This window comes from Acipenser ruthenus, chromosome 33 (genome assembly GCF_902713425.1).
Source record: "Acipenser ruthenus chromosome 33, fAciRut3.2 maternal haplotype, whole genome shotgun sequence".
In the NCBI taxonomy this organism is placed as follows: Eukaryota; Metazoa; Chordata; class Actinopteri; order Acipenseriformes; family Acipenseridae; genus Acipenser; species Acipenser ruthenus.
In genome coordinates, this window is record NC_081221.1 from 9,322,939 (window position 1) to 9,337,438 (window position 14,500).

Consider the following 14,500-nt stretch of genomic DNA (forward strand, 5'->3'; position numbering starts at 1 on the left):
GTCCCATCTCAAGATTTAGCGTATATTTATGTAGTGGAAGATACAGATCAGGTATGAAGTCACGCAAAATATTGAAATTCATGATGAATAAACATAAGCTATTTGAAAGTGATATACCTACCCCCAGCAACACAAAATAGTTCTACAGAATACAGGTACCTAACTTCCTCTCACTACAGAAGAATTCACAGGGCTACTGACATTGTAAATATCAATTTTCATGAACTCAAAATCACTCCAAAATGAGACGCTTTTCAGACACCCTTATCCAGGGCAACTCAAAGAAATTCAAAAAAAGTTACAAAGCATAACTATACACAAGTTAGGCTACACTTTAAGACTATATACAGTAGAACAAATACATGCATATATAAGGTAAATGTAAAGAAGTTATAATGTATAAGTACATCACTAAAACATCAGCGCATCGTATTTTAATTGTTGAAGGGTTACAGAATTGAACCATTTATGTATCTATTACTTTGTCGTGTCTAGTCATAGGAAAAATAACATGACTGGAGGCGATTCACACCCCCTGCCTTGATGGCAGTAGAACGTGCAGTGAGGATCGTATCTGGTTGTCTACACATCTCTTGTCAGCTAACACTCCTCTGTTGTTTTGCAGCCGCAGCTGCTCCGGCGCATGAGTACCCCTTGAGAAGCTGCGCGGCTGTGCAGCCACCGAAGCCCGTGGATGCGTGACCTGGTGACGTCTTTTCCGCATGAGGTCACGCAGACGGCGCACTTTCTGGGGCAGCACACATGAATATCCCCTTAAGGGTCCTGCGGGCATCAGATGATTCTTAATGGTTAGGTTTAGGGTTAGGTATTGGGTTTGAGGTTAGGTTTTAGGGTTGGGGTTGGGTTAGTGTCAGGGTGGCTTGATTTCGTAGAGTTGCCGAGCTCTGGAAGTGAAAGGAAGGAGTAAATGGCAAGTGCCCAAGAGTCATCTGATGCCCTCAGGACACTTTCTAGTGATATTCCTTACGCTGCGTTTCTGGGCCAGAATCTGCGCGTCTTGAACAATCGCAGGGAGAAGTTGAGAAGGGCAAGTTGTCACACTTTGCACATGCCCAGTACAGACCGAAATGCTTATTTAGAGGAGGTGGATGAGGTCCTGTAACATCAGCATGGATTATGCGGTTGTTATGTTGTAACATCGACATGGATTTCTCCATGTTAACTGAGAATTAGTCCTAAACGTTTTTCTTTTTCAACCCGGTCGCGGATATTTGTTTCTGTGTACATCGTCAACTATCTTAACTGTAGAAATTAGAGCTACTGCAAGAAAATAGCTCAAGATAAGTGGTGCCACCTAATGGTTAAACATAAACAACACCGCATTTTCACTTTCATTTTCTTGTAAGTGCGTTTTCATTTCCTTCTGTTGATCGTCAGCCAGGTTATATATACACGGTATGTACATAATCTATTTTGAAATCATAAACAGTATTTAAAAAAAGGCAAATACGCGCTGTATAATTTAAATTGAAACAGTTTGGCTGAGTTAGAGGCACAGCCTGGACACTTTCTTTAAAGTTTGTGTGGATTTTTTCATAGCCACTGTTTCGTTTTTTTAATTTAGGCTACAACAGCAGGGGCAATGCTTAAGTAGGCCCAATAATAATAATAATAATAATAATAATAATAATAATAATAATAAATAAAAGGTATGGGCTTTCAAATTATAATACGTGTAGCAAATAAAACAATTAAACGCATACACTGGTAGAAAGTTTCATTAAATCAAATATTCGTACTGTACGTGGATATCGTGCATATATTAATACAAGCTCTTTTTCAAAGTTATATTTATTTTGAGTCGTGTTTAATTTTCTGTATTTTGTTACTGGAAAATGGTTTATAAACTGAGAATATCTGGGTGCACACTGAGTTAATGATATAGTATGCTATTGATACTGAATTGTATCGGTCACCTAATGAAAATCGAAACTATTCCTAACTGTCGCATGACAACGAACTGTGAATGTAGCTCTTCACAAATTATACCGTTGTGTCTTTATTTACACTTCACCTTGAATAAGTATAAGTATAAGTGTGTGTGTGTGTATATATATACAGCTCTGGAAAAAATTGAGACCACTGCAAAATTATTAGTTTCTCTGGTTTTACTATTTATAGGTATGTGTTTGGGCAAAATGAACATTTTTGTTTTATTCTATAAACTACTGACAGCATTTCTCCCAAATTCCAAATAAAAATATTGTCATTTAGAGCATTTATTTGCAGAAAATGACAACTGGTCAAAATAACAAAAAAGATGCAGTGTTGTCAGACCTCGAATAATGCAAAGAAAATAAGTTCATATTCATTTTTAAACACCACAATACTAATGTTTTAACTTAGGAAGAGTTCAGAAATCAATATTTGGTGGAATAACCCTGATTTTCAAGCACAGCTTTCATGCGTCTTGGCATGCTCTCCACCAGTTTTTCACATTGATGTTGGGTGACTTTATGCCACTCCTGGCGGAAAAATTCAAGCAGCTCGGCTTTGTTTGATGGCTTGTGACCATCCATCTTCCTCTTGATCACATTCCAGAGGTTTTCAATGGGGTTCAGGTCTGGAGATTGGGCTGGCCATGACAGGGTCTTGATCTGGTGGTCCTCCATCCACACCTTGATTGACCTGGCTGTGTGGCATGGAACATTGTCCTGCTGGAAAAACCAATCCTCAGAGTTGGGGAACATTGTCAGAGCAGAAGGAAGCAAGTTTTCTTCCAGGACAACCTTGTACTTGGCTTGATTCATGCGTCCTTCACAATGACAAATCTGCCTGATTCCAGCCTTGCTGAAGCACCCCCAGATGAATCCAATTTTCAGCTTTGCCCAACACCTGGTCATCTAATGGTTAGACGGAGACCTGGAGAGGCCTACAAGCCACAGTGTCTCGCACCCACTGTGAAATGTGGTGGAGGATCGGTGATGATCTGGGGGTGCTTCAGCAAGGCTGGAATCGGGCAGCTTTGGCATGAATCAAGCCAAGTACAAGGTCGTCCTGGAAGAAAACTTGCTTCCTTCTGCTCTGACAATGTTCCAACTCTGAGGATTGGTTTTTCCAGCAGGACAATGCTCCATGCCACACAGCCAGGTCAATCAAGGTGTGGATGGAGGACCACCAGATCAAGACCCTGTCATGGCCAGCCCAATCTCCAGACCTGAACCCCATTGAAAACCTCTGGAATGTGATCAAGAGGAAGATGGATGGTCATAAGCCATCAAACAAAGCCGAGCTGCTTGAATTTTTGCGCCAGGAGTGGCATAAAGTCACCCAACATCAATGTGAAAGACTGGTGGAGAGCATGCCAAGACGCATGAAAGCTGTGCTTGAAAATCAGGGTTATTCCACCAAATATTGATTTCTGAACTCTTCCTAAGTTAAAACATTAGTATTGTGTTGTTTAAAAATGAATATGAACTTATTTTCTTTGCATTATTCGAGGTCTGACAACACTGCATCTTTTTTGTTTTGACCAGTTGTCATTTTCTGCAAATAAATTTTCTAAATGACAATATTTTTATATGAAATTTGGGAGAAATGTTGTCAGTAGTTTATAGAATAAAACAAATGTTCATTTTGCCCAAACACATACCTATAAATAGTAAAACCAGAGAAACTGATAATTTTGCAGTGGTCTCTTAATTTTTTCCAGAGCTGTATATGTGTATATATATATATATATATATATATATATATATATATATATATATATATATATATATATATATATATATATATATATATATATATAAAATATAAACGAAGGATATACCAATGATATTCGCCTCACAGCAAGCAACTATGCTTTGTTTACATTTAATTTATTTTTAAAATCTCTGAAGTTAAAACTATACAGTTGTCTCAAATATTGAAGCTTTTTGAAATTTTTAATATATATATATATATATATATATATATATATATATATATATATATATATATATATATAAATAAATCGCACACACATGGTTGAAGGCTATATTTGCATCCTGAGCCATTCTAAAAACAAACAAAAAAAAGCATAATACCAGAGTAGTGATGTCAAAAAGTGAGAATATACTTGAACTTTGAACCATTCGACTTCTCCACTTTCAATTAAAACACCAAATGTATTTTTTTAAATCACTCGACAACACCCACAGTACAGAAATATTCATTAATGATCAACAAAATGAGAATACGTTAAAAAAAAAAAAAAAAAAAAAATGTAAAGCTGGTACATTCGTATCTCAGAGAAACGGATAACGACATAGAACGTCTGTACAGCATTGAAACACTACATTTAAAAAAAACGAACTGTACTGCTGACCCTCGTCTTCTTTAATATTAGCATCACAAGAGTATCCATGTATTATAAAAATTAATATATGGGCCTCTTCAGTGAGTTACAGGAAAACAATCCCATCTCGGGTTTCTGTGACAGTTTATAAATTACTCGACCTTCGGTCTCGTAATTTATGACATCACAGAAACCCTTGATGAAATTATTTTACTGTAACTCACTGAAGCCCATCTATTATTCTATATAGAGAACCGCTCATCCAATTTTGATGCAACTTGTTTGCCAGTCTATAGCTATTGAGAGTATATGTCCATCTGTCTATGTACATAAGTAAGTATATCACACTCATTTACATTTTAGGGTCCTCATTCAAAATGTGGACCATTACACGTACCCTTATGCCTAACTGCCTCTAGACTCACATAACCTTTGGGTATAATCAGATCAAATTGATTTTATCATTTGTATCTGTTTAATTTGTAATAGACTCATCCAATTGCGATGAAACTTGGCAAGGACAAGCTTTGGCACTAGTTATTGAGAGTGTCAGAAGCTAGACATATAAGGAGGTGATCTTCATCTACCCGGCTCCTTTGTTAGGCTCTGTACTTAATATCAGGTCGGCCCCATTAACCTGCTCATAGCCTTGACATGACATGGCATAGACTGCACAAGCTGGAAGGTGTCTCAAGGAATGCGATCAGGGTACAAGTACAGGCTGTTGGGTGGTCTTCATTCACAACCATGCTTTAGTGAGATACAGCATTTGTTCTGCTTTTCAGAGTCAACAGCATAGGGATGCCAAATCCAGCCAGTTAGACAGGTCCTAATATAATGGCCTGGAAGTGTATGTGGGTTGTATTCTTTTTCATGATACTATTTTTCATATAATAACTTATTTGTAGCAAATACTTATCTTTTAATCTCCCACTGGAGATTATAACTCCTGCAAGGGGGATGTAATGGAGGCGGTGGTATGTCTGTATTTATGTTTGTCGCTTGGTGGTAACTTTATTTAGCAGAACTTATTGAGACGGATCAGATTCTGGGTATATAGGGGGTGTCTGTCACGCTAAAAGTTTTGCATGCATCGCTTATCCAATTGTCATAAACTTGGTAATTCTTATTCTTTATATAATGTTGATACATGTCAAGGTCATCAACTTTGCCATCATACTGATAGCTCTAATACTGAATATACAGCCGTGGCAGGGATGCATGTTAACTGACAGACTTCTTGATCCTGAATCTGCCTCAGTGTGTCCAAACCTTGTAATTCTTCTGTTAGCTAGCTAACACACAACTCATTTCAAAACCTTAAACACATCTTCTCATGTTACTGCTTTCCAGATGACAGCAGATGGGAAAACGGTTTTAGTGGAAGGTCTACCGACAGATATTTTAGAGGATAGACTGGCAGACAAACTGTCTATCCACTTCTTAAGAAATCGAAATGGAGGTGGAGAAATAACCAACATCACATTTCCAGAGGAATCACCTGGAACTGCCCTCATAACCTTTGAAGAAAATGAAGGCAAGTTTTAAGTAAAATGTAACACTGCTTTAGACAAATTTAAACTGGGGCATTTTCATCCTGTATTAAAAATGACTTGGTTCAAACCAACACAATAACTGCAGGGCTTGGAACTCACACAAGCCTGGCACCCAGATGTGAGATCCAGAACTACTTTCAATGAAGTATCTTATTGAAATGATCAGCAGGGGCCTGGTTGTTCAGACTCCTGGCACCTGGGCATTTCAATAATATACATTAACAAAGGAAGTGCAAGACTAGGAGAGCTTCCAGCCCTGCAACACATTTTTTTTTCTCCAAAAGACAAGGATTCATTCGTTAAATTTATTATTTGATTGGATTGCCTGTTAGTCTTAATATTTCAGATGCTTCTGTGTAAAATACAAAATCTGCAAAACAGTTAATTTTAAATTAAATAAAATCACGTCTTGGATTTTATTGCATTACAAAATAAAAGGTTGAGTTTGGATTCAAATAGGGTCTGCAAAATATTAAGTGGTCCCTGCGTATTCTATAATGACATCCCTAATGTCTAAAATAATTTCTGTTTTCACACTTGTAAATAATGTGTTGCATGTTTCCAACCACCTGAAAATGATGTACTGTATATCTAATGTCACAATAAAATAAATGTATCTAGTATTTATAGATGCATGTATAAATATTTTGTGTATTTTTTGAACAGTGGCACAGAGAGTCTGTCGCATGAGGACTCACATGTTATCTGTGGATGAGAAGAAGTATGGAGTCCAGGTTAGCATGCACTGCACTGAAGTCAACCCAGATGAGGTAAAACAGAACTTTAAAAATCACTCATGGTAGAAATGAACATTTTTGCTTAATTTTTCTGAAACCAAGAACAATGCGTTGAATATTGCAGTAACTTGTCCTGATCAAATATAGCAGGCCATATTCCTAAAGAAAGTGTATTTCTAGGTCTTGTGTAACTACTTGACTGCCAGTCTCTCATTCTCTCCTGTAGGGGTAGCATTGAATAGTCAACTAGAAACACCAGTGTCAGCCTCAGAAACTGCTAGTCGACTAATTGCACGCTTCAGTTTCAAAAAGCAAAATAGTGTTGAACTATGGCAGCAATATCAATGTTTGTATTCATCTGTTTGAACTGAAACAGTAATTGTGAAGTGTGCAGTTTTAGATGGATAAAAGTGCATTTGCAATCCATTACATATAAAATGACACTTTAGAACATAATAGATTTAAAAAAACCAAGCAGTTTGAAAATATACTGCACGAACATCAAAAGTGTTACAAAACTGCGTACACAATAGAGCACCAGGTATTGTAAAATACCTTATTAATATTGTTTAATTATGTTGACTGGTCAACTATTTTACCTTGAATATTTGACTAAAGTTTTCATTCTAGCCCTACTCTCCTGTCAGTTCAGTATTTCACTGCTTGCTTCTGTGTTGGCGGGGATTATGAAATTAAACGCACATTGAGGAATTTAGTTACTGTCTTAAGCCGGGTGCACACCTGAGCAATCAGGTGCACAACCCAATTGCTCCCGAAATCGCGCAATTTAGTTGTGAGCAATTGATATGTCCACATCTGAGCAATTACTTGCAGTCAGCATTGCAAGAACCAAATCAGAGTTCGCAAATTACCACACGATCACCTATGTCTACAGAAGTTGCTCAGGAGGTTGCTTGGAAAGCAGAGCCCGGCTCTACTTCAAGCAGCTGGTTGCAGGGACATCCACATATATGCAACTAAGTTGCACAACTGATCGCTCAGGTGTGGACCCAGCTTATATTTTTGGATAGCTGTTCTCCAGGTATACAAAACCCCAATGTGTAGAACATGTGAAAAGCAGCAAACACAAATACCATGTGTCCACTTTCCCTTTGTTTAGGGTCTTTGCTTTGCCTAAGTTCTTGATGATATCAGATTCGTGTGTGTGTGTGTCCATACATACATCCATTTGTGTTAGTGGCCAGATTTACAATATGGCAAGAAGCACAGTTAATGCATTGAAATTATACTGGTAAGTGTATTGCATGACATGACTCTCAGCAATTGGTGCATTGTTCCTTTCTTGTTTATATATTTTTTACAAAGTACAAATGGGAACGGTTTGAATAAGGGCTCACAGCCTCAAGATATAGAAGGCTGTGTGATCCATTGGTTAAAGAAACAGGCTTGTAACCAGGAGGTCCCCGGTTCAAATCCTGGCTCAGCCACTGACTCATTGTGTGACCATGAGCAAGTCACTTAACCTCCTTGTGCTCCGTCTTTGGGGTGAGACGTTGTTTTAAGTGACTGCAGCTGATGCATCTTTCACATTTTTTGTAAACCACTAAAGCATGAAAATTTAAAAAACAAAAAGCAGGACGCCAAAGTGTCAAAGCCTCTTCTCAGACCATTTGAATTCATTTTTGCATATTTACAGGATTTGAGCTGTACATAAAAGAAAGTTCTGCACTGTCACTTAGTTATATGTACAGGCAAACCCACCCTTTGAAAGTTTACCAGTGTCATATTTGTTTCCCCCGATATAGTTTACTATGCTTCATCATGCCTCTCAGATTTATAATGCCTATCTAAGCTTTACCATGCTTTCACAATGCTTTATCACTACCACGCTTTCACCATGCTTTATCACACTACCAGGCTTTCACCATGCTTTATCACACTACCAGGCTTTCACCATGCTTTATCACACTACCATGCTTTCACTAGGCTTCCATGCTTTCACCATGCTTTATCACACTACCAGGCTTTTACACTACCATGCTTTCAGTATGCTTTCACACTTTACCATGCTTTCACACTACCAGGCTTTCACCATGGTTTATCACACTACCATGCTTTCACCATGCTTTCACACTTTACTATGCTTTCACTATCGTAAACTTTGATAAGGGCACCTTTCCTGGTCATTGACTGATAGTGTTGATCAGCAACATACAAGCCAGAAAAAAAGCAGATTTCTTTAAACTCTAAACAATTTTCAACCATGATCACAAAAGAGTAGCTAAACCAAGGATTTGCTGTGGGATCTTCACAATTTCTAATTCTTTTTTTGTCTGATTAGATCTTTCTCAGAGTTTCCATGCTAATAGACTATCGGCGAATTCCAGATGGAAAAAGGGTGATTAAGCATCTGAAGAAGAACTTCCCAGACGTGCAGTTCAGCTTCGAGAAAGAGGAGCTGTGCAATGTAAAAGGGGCGTTTTCAGAAATACAGGATCTAGCCAATGAAGTGCTGAGCCTCTTTGAGACTGGGGAACCAAAGCCTGTTAAGAAGAATAAAAAGAGTCAAGGTGCTGTTGGAAGCGTATTCAGAAAAGGTGAAAAAAAGACAGAATCCACAGCATTAGCTCAGCCACCTGGCTTTGACACTCAAAGTCCCACTTTCCTTATTGACAATGAAGATTTGCATGTTGAAAATGGAAGGGGTGTGGTAGCAAAAGATACTCTTGAGGACTACTCACTGATCATGGATTCTGACATCTACAGATACATCCAGAAACACTGGAATGAGAAATATGTGCAGGTCCTGTGTAAACACAAAGTGGAAGTGGTGGATGTTAGCACCAAAGATATTACCACATTGTACCTGCAGTCCGATTCCGAGACTTCAGGGAGCCTGATCGACTTGCAGCAAGCTCATGAGGATCTGGGGAACCTATACCAAGAGTTAGAAACCAAACTACGCAAAGAACAGATACCAAAAAAGGAGGTATCATCCAATATAAACTATCTAAAGAAAGTATACGAGTATGTCCAGACTCTTTTCCCCCAAATCCTTTTGAATGAGGATGACACCAACATATACATGATAGGCAGCTCTTGTGATGTCTCAGAAGCCAAGCAGCACATTCAGGATTTAACAATTGAGGAGCATTCATCAAGATTAGAGAGACAGACATCTTATCAAGGCTTGCAGGACACACTTCATACAGGCAGCAGGAAACTGCAGGATCCAAATTATAAAGATTCGAAGCCACTTGGTACAATAAAGCCTGAAGTGTCAAAAGATTTGGCACCCAGTTTTGCCAGCTGCAAAGAACCTTTGATGAAGGACATCTCTAAGGGATTTCAAGTGTTTTCAAGTGGCGGTTTATACCTGAAAGATCTAAAAGGTCCCGATCGAACCAGTGAGGACATACTTTTTAAGAAATATGAGGGATCTTCCACCATTAGTGGAATCAAAGACCGAAAGCTCTTCCAGACTATTGGACAAGCCAGAAGCACAGGTCCCATAAAACCTTTTCAGATGACAGCTTCATCGAACACACTTCACCACATGGACCTGTTAGGCGCCAGAAATTCTCTGTATGACACAAACGCAGCCAGTACATCACAGACCTATGAATTCCAACCAGTGCTCAGAAGAGCCAACAGCTTTTCTGGTGTTAGCCAATCCAAAGAGGACAAGTCTGCTGGTTTGAATGAAGTGACAGAAAGCAGAAGTAAAAAAAGTAACAGTGGTCCAAAGAAGGAAGGTCTCTTCAGTGAGGACATTTCATTGGCTAGGATGACATGGCTTTATATAAAAGATATCTATGGCCCTAATATTGCAAAGCTGACATCAGCTGAGGGAATTCAAATGAATGAGACCATCACAGGTAATGCTACAAAACTCGTAATCAGGGGATTTGACCAAGTTAAGGTTAGCAATGCCAAGCGGGGTATTTCCTTAATCTGTTCAAAGGTATCAACAGATTTTGCAACTAAAGAAATTAGTTTTTCTCAGATGGGTATTACAGATTCAGATGACATTTTGCAACTGTGGTGCACTGAAGTAGAAAAGAAGTATGGAAATGTGAAAATAATCAAATCACCACACAGTCTTTGTATAATGGGCCCAAAGGATCAATGTTTAGAGCTTACAGATATTCTGCAAGAACTTGTCAAAGACAGAATTTTGAAACCCCAGAAGACACACACTGGAGGTTCTCTCTTTTCCTCCTCATCTGTGACAAAAACACATCAAGAAAAGGAGCAGGAAAGCATATCAAAAGTAGAGGATTATCTGAAGGACCAGGGTTTTCCTTGGAGTAAACACAACTCACTCAAAGGCGGTCTTCAGCAGGACAAGCAAACTAATAGTGCAAATGGAGATAATGTGAAATATACACATAGCACACAAACTCACAACCAGAAAGAACCTGAAAATCAGACTCCAAATGATGTCCAGAAATCCCCCAGACATCAAACAGCCATGGAACAAAAGGACCAGAGTAATTTAACTTCAAAAGTGAAGAAAGATCCTACTTTAACCTTGGATAAAAAAGAGAAGGAAAATCCTGTGTCTAATGTTAAGAAACTAGAAAAAGAACCCGTGGTAAAAGAGACACTCAAACCAACAAAAACCCTCAACAACAAGTTAATCACTGAAAGCCATCACAAGAAAGCAGATATAACCATGGCTTCACATGCACTTAAAACTGACAGTTGCCCACAGTCTTTACCAACATGGGCATACAGTACTCAGCAGACAAACCTCCTCAGAAAGAATGATGATTTAAACAGTGATGTTCAGGAGGAAGACTCCACTCTCAGGCTTCAACTTAGAAATCCTGCAGTCGGCCAGGATGCACAAGACCTGAAAGAAACTGATCAAGCATGCTTGTACTGTAAAAAAGAGCAGGGTCAAAATATACGCAGGAAGTGTGGCCTTGCTCTTTGTACAGATTGCCAGCTTGAGAGGCATGCATCATGCAGGGTGTGTTCTATACCCAATGGCTCAGGTATCAAGGGGACTGTGAACGTCTATGAACTGAGTACAGGCTTAAGTGGATTCAGCAGATGCACAACTCTGAAGATAACGTATAACATCATTGATGGTATTCAGGGAGTAAGTAATTAGATGCTTGTCTCATTTATTTCATGATCCGTATTGCAAAAAAAATAAATAACACACACACCCCTACCTTTGTAGATCATTCATGGTCCCATTTCAAAAGTTATGTGCCAAAATCAATGTACTAGTCTGAAATCTTTTACACTGGTTTATTTGATTAATGTGCCCTTGGCTGCTCCCATTCCAACCTTCAAGCAGTCAATCAGTCAATGTAGGCCATTGTTAGAATAGTAAAATAGTCTGGATAGGATTTGATATTTTGCTCCTGAAATAATGTAATAAATCCTATACATTTTAGAATATTATATTTGATTTGAGATGACTGGTTCTTCATTGCAGCCATGTTCATCAACAGAAGATTCTTATTTTATATTTTGAAAACATACATTTTGAATTATATTATATTTTTAAATTGATTCCAGGCCCCTATCGCCATATTGTATTTGTAAATACAGTGCAATGGTTGTATTTACTGGATCTAATATAATCGTCATTTATCTTCAAAGACAGGTGATCCAAACCCTGGAAATCCTTACAAAGGGGGACAGTTTCAGGGTTTTCTGCCGGCGACTGCTAAAGGGAATGAGCTGTTGAGGTTACTGATGAAGGCATTTAATCAAGGGCTGACATTCAAAATTAAAACATGCGATTCTGGAGACATGGTAACATGGGGTCAAATTCCACATAAAACTAAAATGGAAGGTGGAAAATCAGCGTAAGTATCAGATCGTTATTTTAAAGTGGCTGTCATTGATGCCTTTACAGAGCCCAGTTTACAACACTTAAAGGATTTTTTTGTTAAAGACACCATTGTGGTTAAATAAATCCAGTGACACAGTTCATCTGTTTTATTGAAGGTTAGAATTGTATTCAGTTTTCACAGAACTGTTAGGGCTAAGAGAATGTTTAACTCTTTAATAAAAAAAAAAAAAAAACATTAAAAGTCTTTAAAGGTTTTGTGAACAGGGCTCCTATTAACAGATGTGTAATAAATCAAAAAAAGATTAACCGAGTCTCTCGACCCCCACTATCATTGCCCTATTAAAAGCAGAATAGGGTGTACTAAAACAAAATCATAATTTGTTTTACGATTCTTGTTTTGTTTCTGTATTTATTACATCTTTGAAACTTATTTTTAAAAAGTTTGAGCTCTAGTTAGTGCCTGCTTTTTACATCAATCTGAGACTAAAGTAAGAGAGTGAGACTCACCACCTCTGAGCTTTCCTGTAATGAACAAACCTCAGACTCATTGCATCTCGATAGCAACTACAGCTAACTCATGATGACGCAGTTGTCAGTAGAGAAGCTCACACAGGTGGGTTTGTTTTTGCAAAAACGTCCCTAGTTTGCTATGCTGCTGTCTTTGTTTACACGTTATTATGCTTTTATATGCAGACCTGTGTGCTGTAGACTATGCATTGCAATTTAGGCATAGAGAGTGATATTTAAATAAGACTAATGAAAGTACACAAAACTTGCAATCCAAACCCATGGATTTCTAAAACAATGATCCTCCTTTTCCCTTTAGCAGTGGATACCCAGATGGCAGCTATCTTGTTCATCTAACAGAAGTTCTTAAGATGCTTGGAATTGAATGAAAAGAAATGAAAAATGGGGTCCATTGCAAAGCAAGGAAAAATTGACCATTTGAACCTGGAAGAACTAGTCAAATCTACAGCAGTGAATTTGGCCAGGTTTTGAAGCAAGTGCAGTGGTTCCCCCCATTAAAGTTATAAGACTATGAGAAGCACCTCAAAAGGGGACCTACTGTACTTTAAGAATTTATTAATGTTAGATTTTTTTTTTTTAAATGTAAAGTTTTTGTGAAGTCCCAGCATGTGCAAGGTTGTGCAAATTAATAACAGCAGGGTCTATTTCATCTAAATAGTGGTGTACAACTACCCTAAAAATATATAAAACCCAATATTTTTGGACCTGTATTTTGTATTGTATTTAGTGATGTTAAGGTGGTCAATAAATCACTGCTGGTATTTATATCCACGCAGTTTAGATCATTCAAATATACCCCAGTACGTTAGTTACAAAGGCTGTATTGGGTTAGAAATGTTATGCGATGTCAAAGTTTTCCCATGCTTTGACATGTTTTTATTATTTTTTTTTTTTAATATGCTTTACTGTACCTTTCTGGGCTTAACCATACTTTCAATATTCTTTATTACACTTTGCTATGCATTTACTATGAGGAAACTTTCATAAAGGAAGTTAAAAAAAAAAAAAAGTTGACATTGTAGTGCAGTGTTTTACCTTAAATGTAAAGTCAATAGTTACCATGTTTGACCAACACATTTTATGTTCTGCTACAGCTTGTGTTTATATTGTTACTAACTAAAGATTTAGAAATAAAAGAAACTTAAATTCAAATGACAAGCGTTTTGACTAGGAGTCTTTCAATGTGTTGCCTTATACTAGTGTAAACAGCACTGATACTGGTTGTGCTTTCACTTAAAGATTTCTCTCTAGGTTTTAACTGAATGGGAGGTGCATTCAATAACAGTATACAACATGTTCTAAAGTATTGTACTAAAATCATAATATTTTCTATAGACAACACTAAATTCTAACTAGACCACAATATTTAATTATATAAATCAATACTAGTAAAATATGTTCATCATGCCAACTTACCTGAATGGTGAAGTTGCTTGCTGCTGCTGTCTACTGTGACAGTCTGGCTCTCACTTCATTGTAGGTCTTTGTCTTTGCACTCTGACATGAAGAGCACGCCGATGCTCCCGCTACATGGAAACCAGCGTAGACATAGGGTTATTACAGTCTCAGGAAAAAAAAAGGTAATTTCACCTCAGCATCT

General features: G+C 37.8%; 1 protein-coding gene across 3 annotated transcripts; it reads left to right on the top strand.

Annotated features, from left to right (window-relative positions):
- The first annotated feature begins 747 nt into the window (after positions 1 to 747).
- si:busm1-163l24.3 (uncharacterized) lies at positions 748 to 14,052 on the top strand. Of its 3 annotated transcripts, none has more exons than XM_034055768.3 (6): positions 748 to 1,048; positions 5,654 to 5,837; positions 6,523 to 6,626; positions 8,896 to 11,664; positions 12,177 to 12,385; positions 13,199 to 14,052. In XM_034055768.3, exons 1-6 carry the CDS (start codon positions 929 to 931, stop codon positions 13,266 to 13,268), a joined length of 3,456 nt encoding a protein of 1,151 aa, XP_033911659.2. In that variant the 5' UTR covers positions 748 to 928; the 3' UTR covers positions 13,269 to 14,052. The 3 variants fall into 3 exon arrangements, with proteins under 3 accessions (XP_033911659.2, XP_033911660.2, XP_033911661.2); XM_034055769.3 differs by having other exon boundaries at positions 13,202 to 14,052; XM_034055770.3 differs by lacking the exon at positions 748 to 1,048 and adding an exon at positions 1,060 to 1,416.
- Positions 14,053 to 14,500: the final 448 nt, after the last annotated feature.